Source organism: Podarcis tiliguerta (genome assembly GCF_965153285.1).
Source record: "Podarcis tiliguerta genome assembly, chromosome: 2".
NCBI lineage: Eukaryota > Metazoa > Chordata > Lepidosauria > Squamata > Lacertidae > Podarcis > Podarcis tiliguerta.
Window position 1 is genome coordinate 115,091,003 of NC_139535.1, and position 24,876 is coordinate 115,115,878.

At 45.5% G+C, this 24,876-nt stretch overlaps 1 protein-coding gene across 2 annotated transcripts; it reads right to left on the bottom strand.

Annotated features, from left to right (window-relative positions):
• Positions 1–2,297: 2,297 nt before the first annotated feature.
• Positions 2,298–21,478, bottom strand: LOC310671491 (keratin, type II cytoskeletal 75-like). Of its 2 annotated transcripts, XM_083427638.1 has the most exons (10): positions 21,235–21,478; positions 19,450–20,131; positions 16,072–16,286; positions 14,970–15,030; positions 12,979–13,074; positions 12,676–12,840; positions 10,942–11,067; positions 8,056–8,276; positions 5,025–5,059; positions 2,298–2,739 (listed from the first exon to the last, which is right to left on the bottom strand). In XM_083427638.1, exons 2-10 carry the CDS (start codon positions 19,927–19,929, stop codon positions 2,549–2,551), a joined length of 1,590 nt encoding a protein of 529 aa, XP_083283764.1. In that variant the 5' UTR covers positions 19,930–20,131; positions 21,235–21,478; the 3' UTR covers positions 2,298–2,548. The 2 variants fall into 2 exon arrangements, with proteins under 2 accessions (XP_083283764.1, XP_083283763.1); XM_083427637.1 differs by lacking the exon at positions 21,235–21,478 and having other exon boundaries at positions 19,450–20,576.
• Positions 21,479–24,876: the final 3,398 nt, after the last annotated feature.

Consider the following 24,876-nt stretch of genomic DNA (forward strand, 5'->3'; position numbering starts at 1 on the left):
TGCTGCTGAACTATGATCCCTTCCCTATGTTCGGTGTCAGGGATAAGAATCCTGTGACCCACCAGATATTGGTAGACTCTAACTCGCACCATGTATACAGATGTACCTGCAATTGTATGCCACCTTCCTGCAGTTCAAACTATACTGCAATACAGCCATTGGCCGATGGCTGATGGGGGTTTTTGTCGAACTGCATCTAGAGGGCCATTCCCTACCCCTACTCTATGTGGGAGGGAAGGGAAGTTGTATGTGAACCACCTCACTGTGCATCAGGGAAGCCAACTTGAATAAAATATTGGGAAGGGGGGCCAGGTAAGCCATGCCCCACTTAATAGATCACATGACACGGGGCATGCACACCATTTGAATAGCAATGCCCATCGATTGGGGGGGGGTCCTGGCACCCTCAAATATTTTCTTGAGGGGGGACAAAGACCCCTCAGCCCCAAGGAGTTGGTGCCTATGATGTACATAGAACACAGATGCCAGGACTATATGTGAGTGTGACATGCCTCTTTTCCCTAGCTAATGTATGGATACATGAAAAAGATGCCATAATAAAAACGGTGAGATTTCACAGTAACTTGTAATTGCCCATGAGCTCAAAGATTTTCTTCCACAGTATATCTGTGATGGTGAGAAGTGCCCTGTGCTCAGGAACATACCCAGGGAGGTTCAAGCCCCACCCTGAACTCCAGCCACCAGCCTCTGAGTAGCCCTGTTCATCTATTACAGATGTGTAGCGCACTCCTGTGTTGATCGGGGAGCAGTCTTGTACTACAGTCCCTGATATCACAAGCCCCACCCCTGAAATCCCCCCCCCAACATCCACCCATTGAGCATTCCTACTTTCAAAAGGTGAATGCCCAACACCCATGTAATGCCTGGCTAGGGCTTATTGGCTGGGTCAGCAGGCAGTCCCTAACTTTAGTGTAGGCACAACCAGGTAGCTCAGGAGGTTCATGCCCTTTGCTCACTGCTGAGATAATATATGCTCTACTCCCAGCCAATGAGGAAATGGGATTCCATTGGGGATGTTTTCCATTGGGATTCTGTTGGGGATGTTTTCTCATTAGTCATTGCAGAAAAGTGCATTCTTGCTAACTTTCTGTCCTCCAGGGATTTTCTGTTTTGGGATGGGAGCTATAGATGGGATGTTCTATCAGTCCCTAATCGCTCCCCCCTCCTCAAAAAACCTGGGAGATCGTATGTTCTCACAAACAAGCATTGGTGGGCCTGTGATTCTTTTCTCATTCTGGGATTGTGCCATACAAGGTCCTGACATCACAGAAGGAAAGCACAGTGAGAGCAAGTGATGGGTGATTGGGCAGTGAGCCCCTCACCTAAAGGGCTATAATGGTAGCCAGGCCCACTTTAGATTAACTCAAACTTGCAAGATCAAACTGTGTGAATGGGGGAAGCGGAGAGAGAATGTGTGTTAGGGAGCCATTCTGAGCTGCTGTGTCACAAACCATTTTTTGCAACACAAAGCAAGCAACAGTGCAGAATAATATTGGCAGCATATTAATATCCCAGCACACCACAGATTTATACAGTTGTACCTCTTGTTATGAGGGCACTGTGGGTTAAACCACAGAGCCTAGGGCTTGCCGATCAGAAGGTCTGCAGTTCGAATCCCCGCGACGGGGTGAGCTCCCGTTGCTCAGTCCCTGCTCCTGCCAACCTAGCAGTTCGAAAGCACGTCCAAGTGCAAGTAGATAAATAGGTACCGCTCTGGTAGGCAGGTAGATGCCGTTTCCGTGCGCTGCTCTGGTTGGCCAGAAGCGGCTTAGTGATGCTGGCCACATGACCTGGAAGCTGTACACCGGCTCCCTCAGCCAATAAAGCGAGATGAGCACCGCAACCCCAGAGTCGGCCACGACTGGACCTAATGGTCGGGGGTCCCTTTACCTTTACCTCCTGTTACATCATTCTCTGGTTGCATTTTTTCAGGATACGAACGCGGCAAACCCAGAAGTGTATACTTCCGGGTTTCGCCATGCACACATGTGCAGAAGCGCTCTGCGCACCTCGCATGTGCGCAGAAGCGCTCTATCATGCCACCTGCATGCGCAGAAGCGGCACTCTAGTTGTGGACTTTTCAGGGTGCGAACAGCACCCAGGAATGAATCAAGCCAATAACCAGAGGTATCACTGTATTGAATTAACTGTCACCCCCTTTGAAGGGAACCCTGGGAATTTTAGTTCCTTGTGCAAGGGTGGTTACTGACGCCTAACTGGAGGCTTCTCAGCATTGTGATGTTCTTAGGATTTGGAGGCGTGGGGAACCATAGCAGTTAAAGTTAAATGCTTGTAGGAGATTTTATATATATCAGTGTGCCAGCCAACATGGTCCGTGGCTAAGGATGCTGAGAGATATAATCTAGGAACATGTGAAGTGCCACAGGTTTCCCAACCCCATTCTGAAGCCATGAAAAAGAGTTGTTGAACACAAAGGGCAAGTTTCTTCACAGCAGATATTTAGTGTTGACAGCCTCTAGGTTTTGCAAGTGGTCAGTTTGGTCCTTTAGTACATTATGATTATGGTTCATCTGATTGTTGTCCTTTTGCTCGTAGAGGTTGTTGATATGATTTTCAGGCCGGAGCAACTTCCGCCACCTCCAGAGCCATATCCCACGGTGCCCCTGCCACTTCCAGAACTTGAACCGCTTCTGATGCTGAGCCCTTCTCTGCGGCTCAGTCCATTCCCTCCTGCCATGCTGCTGTTGCTAACTACAGCTTCAGGAAGAAGAAGAAGGAGGAGGAGGAGGAGGAGGAGGAGGAAGAGGAGGAGAAGGAGATCATTTTAATTGTGGCACACTAATTTTAGAGAGATTCCCAAGTGAGACACTCATTCAGTTAAGCCTGTACAGGATATGATACAATTTGGCATAATACAAATTGTCCATGCATCAAAACATTGTAGAGAGGAGTTCCTTTTTTTCTGAAATCCAGCAGCTAGCCGGGTCCTTTTCTAAGAAATTCCATCTCACCCACCTCCCGTCATCCAGTTTTTTTTCCATTTTTCTCCTAACAGTCACTATTCTACACCATCTGAGGATGTTCAGTCCCCACTGAGTTGTTTTTGGGCTTGTCCGCCTGCTTTTTTAAAAAAAGTACTTCAGCAAATTAAGGGTCCACTTTAGGAGAACGAGTTCCCTGTTGGTATATGATATTCACACTTAAAAGCTTTGGGAATATTCGGAACATTTAATGTGCAAACAATCTGAATCCTTATTCATTAGGGGCTATAACTAAGGGAAGATTCGTAGCTCAGTGGTACAGCAACTACTTTGCAAGCAGAAGGTCCCAGCTGCGACCTCAGGTATGCCCAGGTAGAGCAGGTAAAAGGATTTCTGCCTGAAACCCCAGAGAGCTACTGCCAGTCAGAGCAGACAGTGCTGAGCTAATGGACCAATGGTCTGATGCAGTACAGTGGTACCTCGGGTTAAGTACCATATTTTTTGCTCTATAGGACGCACTTTTTCCCCTCCAAAAATTGAGGGGAAGTGTGTGTGTGTGTCCTATGGAGCAAATGCAGGCTCCTTGGCTTCAGCGATAGCAACGCGAAGCCTCCAAAGCACAGAGGGAGCACTCCATCCGCGCTCCGGAGGCTTTGCATTGCTTTCGCTGAAGCCTGGAGAGTGAGAAGGATTGGTGCGCACCGACCCCTCTCGCTCTCCAGGCTTCAGGGATAGCCGCCTGAAGCCTTTGGAGCACAGTGGGACCTCGCGCTGCATTCCGAAAGCTTCGGGTTCCTTTTGCTCAAGCTGGGAGAGCAAGACTCTCCTGGCTTCAGCGGAGAGGGAGATCTGCACAGCGCCCCTTCAGCGAAGTGGGGGGAGAAATGGAAGGGGCCCCGTTTCTCCTGCCACTTCGCTGAAGGGGTGCTGAGCAGAGAGGGGGAGAATTATTTTTTTCCTGTTCTCCCCCTCCTATGGTCCGGTGCGTCCTATGGTCCGGTTCATCCTATAGAGTGAGAAATACGTTACTTACCGTATTTTTCGCCCTATAGGACGCACTTTTCCCCCTCCAAAAATGAAGGGGAAATGTGTGTGTGTCCTATGGGGTGAATGCAGGCTTTCGCTGAAGCCTGGAGAGTGAGAGGCATTGGTGTGCATCGACCCCTCTCGTTCTCCAGGCTTCAGGAAGCTATCTGCAAGCCTTGGGAGCCCGGTGGGAGTGCCCGCTGGGCTCCCAAGGCTTGCGGGCGGCAGGAGGCCGCCCGAAGCACAGGGCGCACTGTGGAGCATGCCCCGTGCTTCGGGCAGATGTCCACAAGCCTTGCGCGCCCGGCGGGAGGTCCTGGCAGCCGCACAAGGCTTGGGGCGGCAGCCTGCAGCCTGAAGCATGGGGCGCGCAGCAGAGCACACCCCGTGCTTCGGGCAGATGTCCACAAGCCTTGCGCGCCCAGCTGGAGGTCTCACCGTGCTCGCAAGGCTTGCGGGCGGCAGCCTGTTCTGGGGGCTGGGGTCGGAGGAAGCTCGGGCTTCACCGGCTCCAGCCCCACGGCTGGTGAGGGGAAAATATTTTTTTAACCCCCCCCCCAAAAAAAAAACTAGGTGCGTCCTATGGGCCAGTGCACCCTATAGGACGAAAAATACGGTAATTCATTCCGGAGGTCTGTACTTAACCTGAAGCACCACTTTAGCTAAAGGGGCCTCCTGCTGCTGCTGCGCCGCTGGAGCACGATTTCTGTTCTCATTTTGAAGCAAAGTTCTTAACCTGAAGCAATATTTCTGGGTTAGCGGAGTCTGTAACCTGAAGCGTATGTAACCTGAGGTACCACTGTATAAAGGAATATCCTGTCTCCTGCCCCCACATGCTGTACTGGGCATCTCCTGCATCTGGAGAGTGGATTTGGTGAGGCGCAGAGAGAGGAGAGAGGGAAAGCTTCACTGGACCAGCGAGAGTCCTTGCTCCGGCCTCCAGTGGAATGGGGTACTTGAATCTGGCCCAGGTGCTTCAGAAACATGCTGTCGTTGCAAACCCAGAATGCCAGCACAAAATCTTTGGCTACTTACATATGTTTACAGCACTGCCACATTCTCCAGACATCCTGTTTGGGGAAAGAAAAAGAAAAAAGTGAGCAATTCTGTATTCCACCATCCTCCTTCTTCTCAAGCTAGTCTGCAGATACTATTGCATCATGCACACTTTCAGGTCTACTCCAAGCTAAGCCCCACTGAATTCAGTAGGACTTACTCCCAAGTAAGAATATACAGGGTTCAATGGATCTTACTGTTGAGCAGGGATACTCACTGGTATTTTGTTGGCTGCTGAAATTACCTTGCCCAAAAGTGTCTCATAAAATCATTCAGCTAACAAAATGCCTTGTAAATCAACCTGAAATTGTCCATTGCAAAATTGATTTCAATTGTCTCTTTGTTTCTTGAAATGTCAGTTGCAACTGATGGCACAGCTTAACATTAACAGCATGTTAATTATTCTGGCCTGCAGGGAGGTTATTGTGCCCCCAACCAGGCTTGTGGTGTCTTTGTTCCCAGCAAAACAAAACAGAAATCCCACCTTGCACTTCTCTCAGTAATTACACCTGCCTGCAACTTGCTTTCTTCTCCATGAAAGACTGGTTGTCTCTCTCAGCTTGAAAAGTTTAAATCTGCCAGTTGCTGTTTGTTGTTGTTGTTTAAGATAAATTTTATAAATGCACTACAATGGGGAAAACAGAGTTGACACAGAAATTGGTGGTGCAATTTGAGTCACTGCATTTGCTAAAATGCAGTCAAACCCATTCTTTCTGCAGCAATTGCAGGAATAAAGGTAAAGGGACCCCTGATCATAAGGTCCAGTCGTGACCAACTCTGGGGTTGCGGCGCTCGTCTCATTTTATTGGCCAAGGGAGCCGGCGTACAGGTTCCGGGTCATGTGGCCAGCATGACTAAGCCACTTCTGGTGAACCAGAGCAGCGCATGGAAATGCCGTTTACCTTCCCGCTGGAGCGGTACCTATTTATCTACTTGCACTTTGATGTGCTTTTGAACAATTGCAGGAATAGGTTCTGATAAATAGCAAAAATGGCTCAGAGTGCAGTATCGATTCGGCAGCAGTTGCTGATGCTCTTTGTCAATGAAATTTGGCTAACGTGTGAATGAAAACTCGATTTCTGCAACATTCGAGTACATCCCTGCCATTGAGAATGTAAATACAGTATAGGATTGCAGCCTTGCTGTTGTTATCCGTTATTGCTCATGGCTCATAAATGTGGCAAAGCATCACCTCTGTGCAGAGATGAGGATCCCATGGCCCTCCAGACATTGTCAGCTTCAAACTCCCAGCCAGCATGACCTACAATCACGGATGATGAGAACTGTAGACCATCAACATAAGGAGGACCACAGGATTCCCATTCTGAATATGAGCATTGCTAGACTGAATTCATTTTTACTTGCTAGCATTATTGTTAGCGAAGCAAATTGCTTGATAATCTACTTACGTTGTGTAGATTGTATTCACATACAGTGAACACTGCCAGGCAACTTTTTTAAAACAAACCAACCAACAAACAAGCATTAGTGCTATACTAGTACTGCCACTGTTCACTGGGTGATTGCATTATCTAGTCTTTATATAAAGGGGAAAGCAACATTCTCCATTATTTTTTCAAGCAGCACTGAATGAAACTGATCATGTGCCCTCTTCGGGATTTGCTGGCAAAACTGGCTTCCCCTGTCCCTATAGCACTGAGCTTCATCAAACTAGCTAGAAGCTTGTTAGTATCACCCAGGCTTATTTATTATTATTGCTATTATTATTATTATTATTATTATTATTATTGCTCCAACACTGACTGTACAGGAGGATGAAGATGGGGGATGTAGAGGCAGCATTAACAATATAAGATTGCTTGTCGTTACATGAGACAATGGTGGTGGAATCTAAACACACATTAAAAATGTTCTGAAAATGCTTTTTTAAAGCCTTTTTAAAAATACATTGAATTTTCCATAAGGCTCACCATCGCCATCCAGTGTCACCTTGTATATTGCACTTAAAAGGTTTTATTTGCAGCTGCATAGCTGAGTCCAGTGTTTGTTCTGATCTCAGAAGATTGCGATGGGATTTATACAACAACAGAACAAATCAGCATTTGAAGTAGACAGGGCAACAGGGTAAATGAGAACAGAACCTTCTGAGATCAGTTCCTGGATTCTCAAGAATAAATTGAGGAGTAAAACGCATCAATGCCAGAGAAAATGGTGAGTATGGAAACAAAGCCACTGCCGAGCTAGGGAGGAGGTGGGGTTGTGGGCTTCACGCCCCTCCCCACACTCGCGGGGGCTGCCTTCCGCCCCCGCGATATCAGGGAATCCTCGGACGTGTCATCCCCGGGCCAGCCAATTGGCTGGCCCGGGGGGCGTGGCCACGCTACATTTAGGTCTGGCGTGGCCGAGACTCTTCCTTTTTTCCGCGCTGCAGCTAGCCAGGTTTTTCCCTTCCCTCCCACCCGTTAGGCTAGGCTCTCTGACGTTGCTATGGACTTCGGTTGGTCGCCGTCAAGGGGCCTGGTAGGAATTTTTCCATTTGGCAGATTGTCACCAGCCACTTGGTTTTCGCCTACCTCGTAGCAATCCGTCACAACTCCTCGGTATTGGCGGTTAGGCATTGGTAAGGGTATTGTTCTATTGTTATGCAGATGAAGGGGAAGGAAGCGCCATCACCTTCCCCCAAAACAAAAGGGTAGTCCAGTAAAGGATTCCGGGGGGCGTGGCCTTGTCCTAAGCCTATGGAGGTGTGGGCCCACGGCACGCCCCCAAGCGGTAACTCCAGGGGGAGCTCCTAGTTGACGTGCCTCAGCAGGACTCCCCCTACTGGTGGTTAACCCTTACCGGTCTTCTAGGAAGCGGGCTGAAGCCGAATAGTTGTTAGGACCAATGCCTAAGCCAATACCGCTCAATTCCTGTAATCAATAAAGTTGTGGCCTAATTTGACCCATTAACCCAAATTCTTGTGTCTCGTGTCGTTATTTCTGAGGGGGGAGGCAAGAACTAGTGTGGACAGCCTGTCAGCCATGCCATTGGTTTTCATCACACCCACCTCCATTCTTCTCCTTCCAGGAGGGTCCTGTAGGTGGCAATCTCAATATCCAAGGCTAGCTTAATATTCAAAAGTTCCTGATAATCACGCAAAAGGCGGGCCAGCTCCTCCTTAGCCTTCTGCATGGCATTCTCCAGTTCCAACAGCTTTTCCCTTGCATCTTTGAGGGCTATCTCTCCACGTTCTTCAGCTTCAGCAATAGATGACTGAAGATGGACACACTATGGAGAAAACGCAAAGAACAGAAATCAGCTCACATAGAAATCAGCCCATATAACCAGAGCTTCTTTTGGGGAGCTTTTTTTCAGGGCAAGCATTAGCCATTTTAATTATTATTTCTTCTTTTCAGAAATTTTCCATATGCCCAGTACAGTCTCAAACTGATACAAGAAGTACCATAAGAACACTAACTTAAGAACATAAAGGTAAAGGGACCCCTGACCATTAGGTCCAGTCGTGACCGACTCTGGGGTTGCGGTGCTCATCTCACTTTATTGGCCGAGGGAGCTGGCGGAGAGCTTCTGGGTCATGTGGCCAGCATGACTAAGCCACTTCTGGCAAACTAGAGCAGCGCACGGAAACACCGCTTGCCTTCCTGCCGGAGTGGTACCTATTTATCTATTTGCACTTTGATGTCCTTTTGAACTGCTAGGTTGGCAGGAGCAGGGACCGAGCAACGGGAGCTCACCCCGTCACTGGGATTCAAACCGCCAACCTTCTGATCAGCAAGTTCTAGGCTCTGTGGTTTAACCCACAGCACCACCCGCATCCCTCTTAAGAACATAGCGCACAGCTTTCTAACAAATTGAAATAACACAGCCAAAGGCAAAAGTTCTTACACAGTCACAATCTCCATTTCATTGTCAAGTACAAGTTAGCAAACATCTTGACAAAAGGTCTACCCATAAATTTAAGAATTAGGGCTTTAAGAATTTACACTACAAGTGACAGTGCTTTGAATGTTTCAAATGCTTCTAAATGAACGCTTCATTCATTTGGATTACTGGAGTCCATTTTTTGCCCTTAACTATCAGATGTAGCTATGCAGTAAGTCAAAAACATCTTAGGAATCATTGTAGTGCATGAAATTTGGTGCCTTCTAGATCAGGGGTCAGCAACCTTTTTCAGCCGTGAGCCAGTCCACCATCCCTCAGACCATAGCTGTCAACTTACAGATTTGAATATAAGGGATCAGCAGCCTCAAAAATAAGGGATCAGCAGCCAAAATAAGGGATTTTCCGGGCACAGGTATGTTCAGCTTCTGAGCCCCTCTGAGCCAAAAGCAGAAAGCCATCAGCCAAACAAAGCCTCAAGCGTTGGTTCTCACAGCTCAGCAACCTCGCAAGGGGGATGCAGCAAGGAAAACCACTGTCACCTCTCTGCTGGGAAGCTCTGAGCAAAGGCGAATCCCCAGGCAACGAGGCCGATTTGATCAGCACAAGGCGTGCAAGCTCCACCCACCAGTCGTTCTTAGACTCCGTATTGGGTGAGCAACGCAGCCAAGCAACCCAGTTGGAGCCTCCTCCTCCCTTGCCAGCAGAGAGGGAGGGAGAGGAGCTGCTTCCTTTGAAACCTGGGAAACTTAAGGGACATCATCAATATGGGACAGCAGTGGGACACGGCGCTGGGATAAGGGAGTTTCCTGCCAAATAAGGGACAGTTGACAGCTATGGCTCAGACCATGTGGTGGGCCAGACTATATTGGGCGGGGGGGACACACACAAATTCCTATGCCCCACAAATAACCCAGAGATGCATTTTAAATAAAAGGACACATTCTACTCATGTAAAAACATGCCGATTCCTGGACCGTCCGCAGGCTGGATTGAGAAGGCGATTGGGCCGCATCCGGCCCATGGGCCTTAGGTTGCCTACCCCTGTTCTAGATGATGTTGGACTCCAGGTCCCAACAGCCCCAGCCAGAATGACTAACAGGAATGATTTGCCTATTCCTGATTTAGCCCCCAATTTTTTCAAACGTAAAATTATTTCCTGCACTTCTTGAGGCATAGCATGTTACAGATTATCAGACCAGAATACATCTTTTTGAAAGAAAACTAAAAAAAAAATGTTCACAACTCAAAAATCCGTATTTACATTTTGAAGTTTGTAGCAGCCATAATTTAAAGGATTCGTGACACACCTGTATTTATGGAATGCCAAACAGGTAAATGAGAGAATCATACTGTGTTGTGAAATCAGCAAAAATATTTATAAACCAGGAACTGAATTATTTAGTTGAAATGGATTCAAGGCATATTTGTAGAATCAAACATAAATATTATTGCCAGCCTTGGGCTTAACTCGGGATCATTTCTTCACAAGGTGATGCTAAAACATCCTGAAAGCAGGGTGAATATCACAGGTGGGGAACCTGTGGCACTTCCAATCTTGATGAACTACAACTCCCATCATCATTGACCATTAGCCAGGCTGTCTGGAGTTGATGGGAGTTGGAGTCCAACAGAATCTGGAAAGCCACAGTTTCCCCACCCTGAGTGTATATAAACTCACCCCAAATATTGCAAAACCATAGTAAAACTGCTGGAGCTAATTAGTTCTGGATTGACTTGTTTTCCAGAAAGCATTACTGCTATTAAATTCTTAATTAACTAACAATACATTCACTCCATTAAAAGTCTTTTCCCAAACCACTGCAATGTGCACTAGTCACTGTAACATTATTAGACCATGGATGAGAACCATGTGGCTCTCCAAATGTTATTGGACTACAACTCGCATCATCCATGACCTCTGATTTTGCTAGCTGAGGCTGATAGGAACTGAATTCCAACAACTTATGGAGAACCTCTGCGGCAGAGCAATCATGGGATGCAAACAAACAACCTTTGCTATGCATATCTGCTAAAGCAATGTGCATCTTACTTGTTTCTTCACACTTTCCGTTTCTGATCTTAGTCTGTGGATGAGTCTATTCAACTCAGAAATCTCCATCTTGGAATTTTTCAAGGCATCGTCATGTTTCCTCGCTGTGAGCTGAAGTTCCTGAAACTGATTTTAATGGATATCATAAAGTGTAACAGCAGCAGCCAGTCTTAGGCCAAATCCATCACCAGCTGCAACTGCCTGTAGCTACCAGTGGTTGAAGGTGAAAGAGGAGTTGGAGGGAAGCACTATGCTCCCAAAACAGGTTTAGGGGCATGCAGGTGGAGTAGAGTGGGTTTGTCTCATTGCACAAGCAGACCTTGATCCACAAGTGAATACCCCACCTAGCACTAAGTTGAATTCCATCCATTAGTTCAATGGCATGTTTCAGCATACAATTGCAAAAGCAAGAAGCAATAAAACAAAAAACCTTCCGAATCTTGAGTGTCGCTCAGATTCTCAACTTTGGCTTTTGAATGCAGAAATTCCCAGACAAGAAGGATCTTAGCTCAGTGTCAAAGCATGTGTTTACATACAGGAGGTCCCTGGGCACCTCCAGTCAATAGGATCAAGGGACATGTGATGAGAAGGCCCTCTCCCTCTCTCTGCCGAAGACCTTGAGGAGCCGTAGCAGCCAGCTAGAGTAGACAAGAGTGGGCTAGATATTTTTTTTAGAAGCAAGTCAATAGATTTTTATTGTTTTGAGCTCTTCTTTGCAACAATAAAGCATGAGCCTAGGGCTTGCCAATCAGAAGGTTGGTGGTTCGAATCCCCGTGATGGGATGAGCTCCCGTTGCTCGGTCCCTGCTCCTGCCAACCTAGCAGTTCGAAAGCACGTCAAGTGCAAGTAGATAAATTGGTACCGCTCCGGCGGGAAGGTAATAGACATTTCCGTGCACTGCTCTGGTTTGCCAGAAGCAGCTTAGTCATGCTGGCCACATGACCCGGAAGCTGTACGCCGGCTCTCTCAGCCAGTATAGCGAGATGACCGCCGAAACCCCAGAGTTGTTTGCAACTGGACCTAACGGTCAGGGGTCCCTTTACCTTTATAGTGCTCTAACTGCGGGAATTATTTTTAGGTGGGAAATTCTCATTAACTCTCCTATTTTGAATTTGTCAAGTTTCTTTAAGTAATGTTCAGTAGGCGGGCCACTTTCCACTTGAGTTTTTCCTCCTTACAGCCACTGCCTCAATTGGTGAGATCTTCTGTTCTAGAAGGTCTCTGTATTTCTCCCAGACTTTAAATAAGGATTTTATGATAATATGATTGGTAAAGTCCTTATGTACTTTCCATAGATCAGGTATGCACGCCAACCGTACCTGATATTCAATCCTTCAAGATCTAATAAATCTGGGTTCCCAGACCCTCAGCCAGGTGAAACAGACCGCCTCAGAGTACAGACTTATATCTGGCAGTGAGAAGCCTCCTCTGTCCTTAATATCAATTAAGACTAGGTGTTTTGTTCTGGGTCTCTTCCCCTACCAGATGAATTTTGAAATATATCGTTGCCATTCCCTGAGACGGTTCGTCCCACCCAGTATCGGGATCGATTGAAAGAGAAACAATAGTTTGGGGAGCACATTCATTTTTACTATAGAGGTAGCTTCAATCTGCTCCAGGTGTCCAAATTTCTTCTGATGAATTTGTCAAGTTTCATATGGATTCGAGTGGCATTTTAACGGCCACATTTAGCATCACTTGTCATGTTACTTGCCCAAGCCAGATGTACACACCTTGCTTTGGTACATGGCATCTGCTTCTGCTCGACTCCTGTTGGCCATATCTTCATACTGAGCTTTGACTTCTGCAATGATGCTGTCCAGGTCCAGGTCACGGTTGTTGTCCATTGAGAGGATGATGCTGGTGTCACTTAGCTGCCCTTGCATCTGTGATAGCTCCTGTAAGTCACACAAAAATCTTAATCATTGGGTAGCCATTGCTCTATGGAATCCAGATAAGGGTAGGAATGTTTGCAATCAGTTTATTTCATGCAGGGAATCTCAGGTGGTCCTTAGGAGAGCACAAAGTATCCTCACCACTTCATACTGGGATCTCAAGAAGTTGAGTTCATCTGTCAGAGAAGCCACCCTGGTCTCCAGCTCCACCTTGTTCATGTAGGCCGCATCTACATCCTGGGAGAGGGAAATTACATTGAAGATCATAAAGGATTAAGAACCAGTCAAATGAACACACAGCAGTAGAGGTATAGCCCAAGTTAAGCATTTGATGAAACTGCAGGGAGTAAATCACAGACTGTGGGGACCCTTTACTCTAGGGTCCTTTCAAATCTACAATGCAAGTTCCTGGGCCTGCAGGGGAAGAACATTGAAAACACACCTCCCTCTGCCCCCCCCCCAAAAAAGGTGAATCCAGTTGGAGCAGGGAGGTAAAAATGGAAACACATTGCATCCCACCTTCCAAACATAGGCCCTCATTTTTTGGGAAGTGCTGAAAGCCCTGAAATTACCATCTTAGATCTCAGATTTGTGCCCTCCACTCTCCCAAACTTAAATCCTATGTTGAATGGAAGAGATTGTGCATCTATCTATCATATATCTATCTATCTATCTATCTATCTATCTATCTATCTATCTATCTATCATCTATCATCATCTATCATCTATCATCTTTCATCATCTATCATCTATCATCTATCATCTATCATCATATATCATATATCATATATCATCATATATCATATATCATATATCATATATCATCATATATCATATATCATATATCATATATCATATATATCTATATCTATCTATCTCTATCTATCTATCTATCTATCTATCATCTATCTATCTATCATCATCTATCTATCATCCATCTAGCTATCATCTATCTATCTATCCATCCATCTATCATCTATCTATCTTTGTATCTATCATTTATCTGTCTATCTATCTATCATCTATCTATCTATCTATCTATCTATCATCTATCTATCAACGATGGCATCAGCAGCTGATATCCTTGAGCAGCTGCTAGGGCTCCACTGCTGGGGCAGGGCCCAGTACAGATGTTGGATTTGGAAGTCACCCACCATTTCAGATACTCATAAAACCCCCAATGTGGCATCATTCTAGAGCACTGTGGGAAATCTACATGGCAGATGACTTATTGTGCTGCCTCTGCCACCAGTCCTGCTACAGTTGCCTGCCACTGCTGCCACCATGATCTCTAGCAGGTAAGCCCACCAGGAGAGATCAATATCAGAGGAGGCACACCAGAGGGCTTTATTTTTTCCCAGTGCCCACTCGAGCATGGATCTCATTCTAGATATACGTGTTCATTTGTTTGTTTTTAATTTAACAAAACTCATGCACTGCTTTGATTGTAAATTCACTAGTTGCACACCCTCCAACATGCCACAGAGGAAAATCGGGAGAGCAGCTCCTGCACGAGTCATGTGACTTGTGTGAGAGTGTGGCCCCCCAAATGCACATCTTTCAGGGCTGCACTCTTGCGTGAGCCAAAACAGGACATCATGGGATCTGATCAGAAGCTTCAGTAATTCCAGGATGTACCGCTTAAAGCAGGACAGTTGATGGGTAGGTTGCCTGTATATTTACATATTTCCACACCCCTTCATTTACCTCCATTTGGAATAGGTGTGCAGAACTTTTTTCAGAGCAAAGGCCACATTCCTTTCTGTGCAGCCCCCCAGGGGACCGATACCAGAGGCCCATGTAGGCAGGGAAAGGAAGGTAGATTTTACTGTACATTTGTACAGAAGGCTGGCTTTCTCTCTCTCTCTCTCTCTCTCACACACACACACACACATACATGCAGCCTCTAGCCTTCATCCTGGAACACAAGAGTCATTATCAGAGTTCACGGACATTTCGGCCTGGATGCTATGAAGCCAGGCCAATGAGGAGAGAGAGAGTGTGGTTGTGTAGGAAGATTCCCCAGAGCCAGAAAGAGGCCTGGGCAGAGCTATATTCAGACCTCAGGCCTGAGGTATTTCACCCCTGATTTATAACGGGTATCATCACTTTGCGTGCTTTTCAAGACTTGCCTTTTTTAGCAGTACAAATTCATTCTCAGCAGTGGTGCGCTTGTTGATTTCTTCCTCGTACCTTTTGAGAGTGAACGAAAACAAAAGCAAAGATTGTGATGGATCTGCGGCCATAATCTGTTCAATATCTGTTTAAAGTAAAAAAAGGGGGGGCACAAAACCAGGGGAAACGCCACTGGCAAGGTGAAATAGAGAGTAAGGGGCTCTACTAATTTCTATTCTACAATGGCACTTCCCATCAAATGTGTAAACCATGATAGGAGACCTTTCTCAAAACAGGAGCAAAGAGTACCGTGCACTGGCTAGTGAATGTGGTGCTGATGAGCAGTGGCGTAGCGTGGGTTGTCAGCACCCGGGGCAAGGCAAGTAATTTGCGCCCCCTAACCCGGGGCAAGGCAAGTAATTTGCGCCCCCTGCTGCACTGTCCCTCCCCCAGATAGTCCCTCGCTCTCTCTCCGCACCGCACCGCATGCCTGGCACCCCCCCCCCTCCACAGTGGGCGACGACCCGGCGGCTCGGATCGGATTCGCACAGCCAGCACTGCAGTGAGAGAGAGTGAGTGAGCCAGGTAGGGGCAGAGAGCTGCGAGTGTGCCCCCCCCCCCAGATGTTGCACCCGGTGCAGCCGCCCCCCCCCTGCACCCCCCACACTACGCCACTGCTGATGAGGATTGCTAGTTTATTTGTGACTGATTAGCTTAGAGACTCAGAGAATGAGGGGGGTGGTCAAGGAGAAGCTGGGTACTTTTGCAAGACTGTTTGCATTTCTAATTAAAAGCTAAAGGTTGCATTTCAGTGGGCTGAAGATCTTTGGTTCAAGCCTAATGTGCTTTACCAGATGAATTTGTTCTTTAACATCTATGGCTTGTCAGTTGTTCCTAATTAAATTTAGTGTTATGCTATACACGGCTGCTTTGGTGCAGGGGAAGTGCCTGTGAAGATACGGATAACACAGCTGCCTGCATTTGAGAGCTGCTGTTCGGATCGTAGCTATGAAGGCTGTCATGATGAGCTCCTGAACTTCAAAATGTACGTCTCCATCACTGGGGAATTGCACTCCGGGTGGGAAGAACTGAGCGTTGGCCTTGCCTTTCCTCACCTACCTGCGCTTAAAGTCTTCCACCAGATCCTGCATGTTCTTCAGTTCTGAACCCAGCCTCCCTCTTTCACCCTTTAGAGAGTCTAGATGTTTCCTCAGGCTGTTGGTGTAGGCCTCAAAGAGGGAATCCATGTTGCTCTTCGCGTGGGAGATGGGTTGCTGCTGCAGGAGGTTCCATTTGGTCTCTAGGACTTTGTTCTGCTGCTCGAGGAATCGAACCTGAGGATCAAACAGATTGAAAGGGAGGCTGAGTGTCTTTGCAAGTACCCAACAGAGCATTGGTGAGCAGCTTCAACATGCATATAGGAACGGCCAAGGGTAGTCACACTGCAGCTCTAAGCCCTTCCAGGCATAGCATGGAAAGCAATTGTACTAAAATGTCACGTGACATAAAAGAAAAGAAACTGAACTGTTGAATATTTTAGTGCACATTTTGAAGTCCAAAATGCTCAAATTCAGGTTTCGACAGGGCACTCTCTATCAGGGGTAGCCAATGTGATGCCCTTCAGAAGTTGTTGGACCACAACTCCCATAAGTTCCATCCAACACAGTCAATGGTCGGGGATGGTAGGAGTTGTGGTTCAGCAACATCTGACTGGAGGTCACAACATTGGCTATTCCTGATACAGTGGTGCCTCGCAAGACGAAATTAATTCGTTCCGCGAGTTTTTTCGTAGAGCGAGTTTTTTCGTCTTGCAAACCACCACGGCGGGGAGGGGTGGGGAGAAGCAGGGCAGCTGCCGCAGCCGGTACCTCAGACTCACCCGCGCCTTGTGGCCACCGCACAACACGGCTGCTGGAGGGCGGCTGGGCTCAGGAGCGCGACTCCGGCTGCAACGCTGGCTGCTGGCGGCAACGGCTCTCTCAGAGGAGCACGCGAGGGCGGTGGGCAGCGGCGCGAGGCAGCCGGAAGGTCGGCCGTCAGCCGGAAGGTGGGAGGGAGCCAGAGGAGCCGTCAGCCGGAAGGTGGGAGGGAGCCAGAGGAGCGGGGAAGCGAGCGTGCATGCGTGCAGTGACCGTCGCCATGACAGGAGAGGCAGGGCTGTTTCGTCTAGCAAAGCAAGCCCTTAGGAAAATCCGTCTTGCGAAGCACCTCAGAAAACGAAAAACCCTTTCGTCTAGCGAGTTTTTCGTCTTCCGAGGCATCGTCTTGCGGGTTACCACTGTATTATAGTGGTACCTCGGGTTACCTACGCTTCAGGTTACAGACTCCACTAACCCAGAAATAGTACCTCGGGTTAAGAACTTTGCATGGCAGCAGCGGGAGGCCCCATTAGCTAAAGTGGTGCTTCAGGTTAAGAACAGTTTCAGGTTAAGAACGTACCTCCAGAACGAATTAAGTACGTAACCAGAGGTACCACTGTAATTGCAAAGGTAATCCTTATGTAGTCAAAACAATTCCATCCATGCTGTAGATGGTAGTATCTGTACTCCAATCTTGCAAAAAGCACACACACACAAAATCAGAACACCATGTGGAAAGAGGAACTTCCAAAGCAGCACATTGAGGACAGTATGCTGAGTGACCACAAAATGCTGGCCATTGAGGGAGAGCATGGAAAACTTCCTGAGAGGAGGGAGAGGAAATGGAATGGAGTCCTGGAAAAGGGAATGGCTGGCTGACTCACTGGCTAGAACCCTTAACAGAACACTCCACACTGTGACATTGGATGCATAATTGCCTGAATAAATGGTAAGTCTGGATGATAATGCTTGGATGAAAGTCTGGATGAAAGTGGTCTCACTCTCTGTTCAATATGATTTGGATAAACACTGCAGTATGGATGAGCAATAAGATGTTAATATCCATTGACTGGCTGCACGCACAAATGTCTACTTCTGCAAATGGATATCACTTGCTGGATAGAGATGCATGCCATCAATTGCAATCATAAAGCTTTCAAATTGGGGGAAGAGAATCAAATTAGGAAAAGTTCCTTGAGTTTTCTTTTCAATTTTCTTTCTTCTCTAGCACATAGGAAGCAGCATCACAGAAAGTCTTGTGGTGTATTGTGTGTCCCATCCAGTCTACATTGAAGAAATCACCTGATTGCTTTACTATATAGTTTGCAACCCATGTTCCCCTACACTAAAATGGCCAGGTAAATTTCCCCTGGCTTAGATGGAAAACTATGAATTTTAATTTACAAATATTAGAGTATGGAATTTGATTCAGACATCCTTCCTGAACAACGAGAAGCTGCTCTACAGTTTGTTTGTTTATTTATCCTTGGGCTTTGCGTCTCGTTCCCCCCCCCAGCAAGAACAATGCTGAGAGTTTGTTGGGCTCCCACAAGACTTGTCAAGATATGTGTTATGGAGTGGTGTTAAATTATGGAGTTGCCTTTCAATATTCTATATCTATCTATCTATCTTTCTGTCTATCTATCTATCTATCTATCTATCTTCTATCTATCTATCATCTATCATCATCTATCATCTCTCTGTCATCTCTCTGTCATCTCTCTATCTCTCTATCTCTCTATCTCTCTATCATCTATCTATCACAGCAGGTTTTAAGAATTGTCCAAAAAGTAAGTTCAACCCAAATGCATCATGCCATGATATTACCACATGTGTTTTCTCTGAAATGGAAACAGGGTATGTACCCAGAATACATTATTAGAAGATCTTACAAATGTCAAGAAGAAGAAGAAAAGTTTGGATTTGATATCCCTCTTTATCACTACCCAAAGGAGTCTCAAAGCGGCTAACATTCTCCTTTCCCTTCCTCCCCCACAACAAACACTCTGTGAGGTGAGTGAGGCTGAGAGACTTCAAAGAAGTGTGACTAGCCCAAGGTCACCCAGCAGCTGCATGTGGAGGAGCGGGGAATCGAACCCAGTTCACCAGATTACGAGTCCACCGCTCTTAACCACTACACCACACTGGCTAGCTGAAAAGAGCCCATTCCCTTAACATCACCAAGCTTCATTAGAAGATTTCCAAATCAATTTGAAAAAGGACAGTCTTATTAAATCATCCATCTGTCCCCATTCTGTGAATTACGGTTCAGTGTTTCTACTAAAATGTCTATTTTTCATTTATTTCAATTTGCCATAATGAAAAAACAGGCAGAATCCAAGAAAGCTAACACATTCCCAGATTTAGATAATAATTGGCCAAAGTAGATGCCTATATAATTGTCAGTGTGTCCATTGGTGGTGACAAGTGAGATAAGAATTGTAAAGTGTTTGCACGAAGGGGGGAAGAGGCAGATAATCATATATAATTCAAAAATGCATGAACTAACATAATCACAGGCATATCAATTTGGAGTACTGCTAAATATTTCCTGCTTGACAAAAGAATTTAGTAACAGTTTAGTAATATGTAACAACAGTAAGAAGCGGTTAGTTAACACAGCAGCTCAAAATCCTACCTTGTCTATAAAGGAAGCAAATTTGTCATTGAGGTTCTTGATCTGCTCTCTTTCTTCCCTGCGTACTTTCTGGATCTCAGGATCAATTTCCAGGTTAAGTGGCGCCAGGAGGCTCTGGTTAATGATGACTTCTGGGATGCTCCCCGGAGGATGGGAAAGAAACCCAGGGCCGTTCCTTCCATTGCCAAAGTTGCCATTGGCCCATGCACCACCAGGAAATCCACCAAAACTAACCCCAGCATTGCTACCAAATCCACCTCCACGATTTGCACCTCCCGGAACCACACTCTGGGAGATGCGCTTAGTACCCCCCAGATTGTAAAGACTTCTGCTGTAAATGCCACCAATTCCACTTGCTGCTCCGGCGCTTCTTCGGCTAGGAGAGGAGGCCTTGATCCTGCCCCCTCCGAAAAGAATTGCAGAACCAGCACTAAACCCCCTCCCTCCATTCAGAGCTCTGGCATTCAGCTGTCGACTCATTGCGGCATAAAGGTGGCGGGGTAGAGAGAGAGATGAGCAGTCCAAAATCCTCTCCAAGTCTTCCTTTATATGGCTTTCAGGAGCTGGGCTTGGTTGGAGAAGTGAAATGAAAGAAATTCGAACTATTCACAGGCTTGGTTAGTCTGGCACCAGCCCATCCTTTCTTGAAACCCACTAAATAATATGTCCACACCTAGTGGGTCTGGGTGAAATGCAAAAAATGACTTTCATTGAGATTATCAGACGTTCACCTTGCAAACATTTTAACTCCAGAAGCCTACCCCTATATAATTAACACAGTATCTGCCTCTAGTTGAAATCCATATTTCATCATCCTTGTCACTCATGACCAACATAGGTATTAAATTGTCAGCTATAAACATTCAGAAAGCTTTTATCCCCCCCCCTTTAGTTTCTTGCTACTATTTACCGCAGTCAAGTAAATCTATCCCTCCCTCATTGGTAATTTATGGGAGTGGTTGACAATTTCTGAAGTATATTGCCCATCCCCCTTCCATTCAGAAGTTATTATTATTTATCTTTTTTAAAAAAGAATATTATTGATTTTTTCACAATTTTATACATTTTGACTTAACCATTTCAAACATTAAAATAAGACCACATTACAAGGTATTTTAAACCTTCGGACCTACCGTATTTTTTGCTCTATAAGACGCACCAGACCACAAGACACACCTAGTTTTTGGAGGAGGAAAAAAAGAAAAAAAATATTCTGGATCTCAGAAGCCAGAACAGCAAGAGGGATCACTGTGCAGTGAAAGCAGCAATCCCTCTTGCTGTTCTGGCTTCTGAGATAGCTGCGCAGCCTGCATTCGCTCCATAAGACGCACACACATTTCCCCTTACTTTTTAGGAGGGAAAAAGTGAGTCTTATAGAGGAAAAAAATACGGTACTTCCCTCCCTCCATGGGTTCCATATTTAAGATTAAATTTCTTGCATCTTTTACCATTGTCCATCTGTTACATATCCATAGTTACCTTATTTAATTCCACATTACAAGTGTCATTACGTCCCTGCCATCGTTGCATGCATTATTATTTAATTATCCACTTTGAGGGACAATTCTGAAAGGCAATCTGTAAATACAGAAAGGGAGGCATGTGGATTTCTAAGTTAAATATTGAAATTGACTTCCTGCCACAGACAGGCCTCCAGCTACAAATGCTATGGGGTTTTTTTTTGGGGGGGAGGGAATGACCTGATTACCAAGGAAAAAACAAACCCCTTTAAAATGCTAAGGATCCCTGGGCAATGAATGCATGTGTGAGAAGAGGGACACTTACCCCATTCCTATTTATTAGAGTGTCTGTGTAGAACCCAGACAACTGTACAGCCCCCGGTCCTTCCTCTGCTGGCACTGGGTCTGTGGTCCCGATTCCTGGGCCCATAACCATGTTAGGATCATCCTACTCCCGTGTAGCACTGTGGTCTAAACCACTGAGCCTTGGGCTTGCCGATCAAAAGGTCAGCAGTTTGAATCCCTGCAACGGGGTGAGCTCTCATTGCTCGGTCCCAGCTCCTGCCAACCTAGCAGTTCGAAAGAGTGTAAGTAGATAAATAGGTACCACTCCAGCGGGAAGGTAAACGGTGTTTCCGTGCGCTGCTCTGGTTTTGCCAGAAGTGGCTTAGTCATGATGGCCACATGAACCGGAAAAACTGTCTGCAGACAAACACCGGCTCCCTCGGCTTGTAAAGCGAGATGAGTGCCGCAACCCCAGAGTCATTTGCAACTGGACTTGACTGTCAGGGGTCCCTTTACCTTTACTCTCGTGTAGGACCCTGGCAGAGGCACATGCCCAACTGGCAAGTTCTCTCCCTCCTGGTCTGTCGTTCGGAAGCTTCAAAAGCTTTCTTCAGCCCGAACATCACAGCAACTGATACCACCGGAGCACGATTTCTGTTCTCATCCTGAAGCAAAGTTCTTAACCCGAGGTACTATTTCTGGGTTAGCAGAGTCTGTAACCTGAAGCGTATGTAACCTGAAGCGTATGTAACCCGAGGTACCGCTGTATTTACATGTTATACACTCGGAGCATTCTGCCTTAGCCCCTTCCTCTTTCTCATCAGAGAGCAAAGAGAGAAAGAAACAAAGGACAATAGTCCTACATCGCGGAACACAGTAACACAAAACATCCTGTCTCCGTCACTTCCCACACTGTGGAATGAAAACATACACCGTCATGTGATAGACAACAATCCCATGACTGCAAACATGGAGCAAGAATCCTAACATGGAGCACCACTTACCAACATTCTTTTTTTTTATAATATTTTATTAGGATTTTCACAATATAATACAAACAAAAAAGGAAAAAAGGAAAAACAATACCAAAGGAAAAAAGAAAAATACAAAAAATGACAACAGTTAAAAACAGTTCCATCTTTCAAAACCAAACTTGCCTTGGCTTGTTTCTTGGACTTCCCCACACCTCCCTCCTTTGTATTCCAATGCAATTGTTTGTTCAGCAAATCCTTTCCCTCTTTCCTTTTATCCTAATTATTATCTTAATATTTTAACTTTACCTTTCCCTCTGTTTAACATTCCATTTTTCCCCTAATACTTCAAACCTTGTTGCTATAAACCCCTTAGCTTCAATCTAACATCATTCCATCATTCATTAATTTTGCATTGTTTCTGTAAATAGTCTTTAAATTTATTCCAATCTTCTTCCACCAGCTCTTCTCCCTGGTCTCGGATTCTGCAGGTCATTTCTGCTAACTCCATATAGTCCATCACCTTCATCTGCCATTCTTCCAGAGTGGGTAGTTCTTGTGTCTTCCAATACTTCGCGATGAGTATTCTTGCTGCTGTTGTTGCATACATAAAAAAAGTTCTGTCTTTCTATAACACCAATTGGCCAACCATGCCCAGGAGAAAGGCCTCTGGTTTCTTCTGGAAGGTATATTTAAATACCTTTTTCAATTCATTATAGATCATCTCCCAGAAAGCCTTAATCCTTGGGCACATCCACCAAAGGTGAAAGAATGTACCTTCAATTTCCTTACATTTCCAACATTTATTTTCGGGCAAATGATAGATTTTTGCTAGCTTGACTGGTGTCATGTACCACCTGTATATCATTTTCATAATATTCTCTCTTAAACCACTTACCAACATTCAACTGAGTGTCACAAGAACATAAGAAGAGTTCTGCTGGATCAGGCCAGTGGCCCATCTAGTTCAACATCCTATTCTCACATAAGCCACCACACTCAAGCAGGGCCTGAGCACAAGAGCATTCTCCCCTTCCACAGTTTCCAGCCACTAGTATTCTGGTGTCTCTAGGGCAGTGTCACTTGCATTCATTAACCATGTTAAATATCTGCGTAAGATGTACTGAGGTGGATTTTTTAAAGAAGTTTAAGGAAAATGAGGTCCTATTGGGATCTTTGGAATGCTGTGAGAATATGATTAGGAAATAATAATTTAAAAAATAGCTATACAGTGGTACCCCGGATTACATACGCTTCAGGTTACACACTTCGCTAACTCAGAAATAGGGCTTCAGGTTAAGAACTTTGCTTCAGGATGAGAACAGAAATCGTGCTCCAGCGGTGCGGCAGCAGCAAGAGGCCCCATTAGCTAAAGTGGTGCTTCAGGTTAAGAACAGTTTCAGGTTAAGTACGGACCTCCGGAACGAATTAAGTACTTAACCCGAGGTACCATTGTAACTTATTTTAAGGGACTGTTATTATAGGATAGTTTGTCCATCCTATAATAATGAATGATAATTTTGTATGTTTTTTGTATTGATATGGTACATGTGTGCGTGTAGTGAATGTATAAATGAATTGTTTGGGTTTCTTTTAATATAATATTAAAGCAGAGATTGCCAACATGGTGCCCATGGGCACACATGGGCCCATCAAAGACTTTGCAGGTGCCCACAGGACCCCCTCCTTCCACCTTGCTGAAATTAGGCTTGAAACGATCATTCTACTGTAGCCAAAAGCACAGCTTGTGGGTATGTGGTGTCCATTGCAGTTTCTCCCAGGGCTTTTTTTTTTCAGCTGGAACTCACCAGAACTCAGTCCAGCACCTCTCAGTTCTTATAAGACCACAAGGGAGGCATTCGTAGTGAGTTCAGCACCTCTTTTTCTAGAAAAGTAGCACTGGTTTCTCATGTAAATGTGCCCATGGATCCAAAATGGTTTGTGAAAGATACTGGAAGAATTTGTTCATTATTAATTTCAGACTGAACTGACCTGATCATTTCGTGGCTCAGAATATAGTTACTTAGTTTAGTTTGTGGAAGAGAAGAGAAAGAGTTTGGATTTGATATCCCGCTTTATCACTACCCGAAGGAGTCTCCGAGCAGCTAACATTCTCCTTTCCCTTCCTCCCCCACAACAAACACTCTGTGAGGTGAGTGAGGCTAAGAGACTTCAAAGAAGTGTGACTAGCCCAAGGCTACCCAGCAGCTCCATGTGGAGGAGCGGGGAAGTGAACCCGGTTCACCAGATTACTTGACTACTGCTCTTAACCACACTGGCTCTTGTACTTCTCTGGAATTTCCAAATGTACTCTCAGGGTGGATCCTCACCATATTATTTTTTAAATGTGAAGTATATTTGAAGGCTGAATTGAATTGTCTTCCTTGGCTCCACACAGTATTCTGAAGTCTTGTTTCAAGTCACATTTTCAGAATTTATTATTATTCCTGCTATCAAGGAAGAGGGAATGAATGAATGAATGAATGAATGAATGAATGAATGAATTTATTAATACGGTCACAGACCAGCTTCAACAGACACAGTATCACAAATCATAAAAAATATCAGAAATACAAAGGACAATATGACAATGACAAGGATTTAAATATAAAAAATAAAATTAATTGTTAACGTGCCCCCTGTAATTAACATTTAGGGGATTGGGCATTATGGGATACCACTTGCTTCCTGCGATTGATTGCAGACGCACA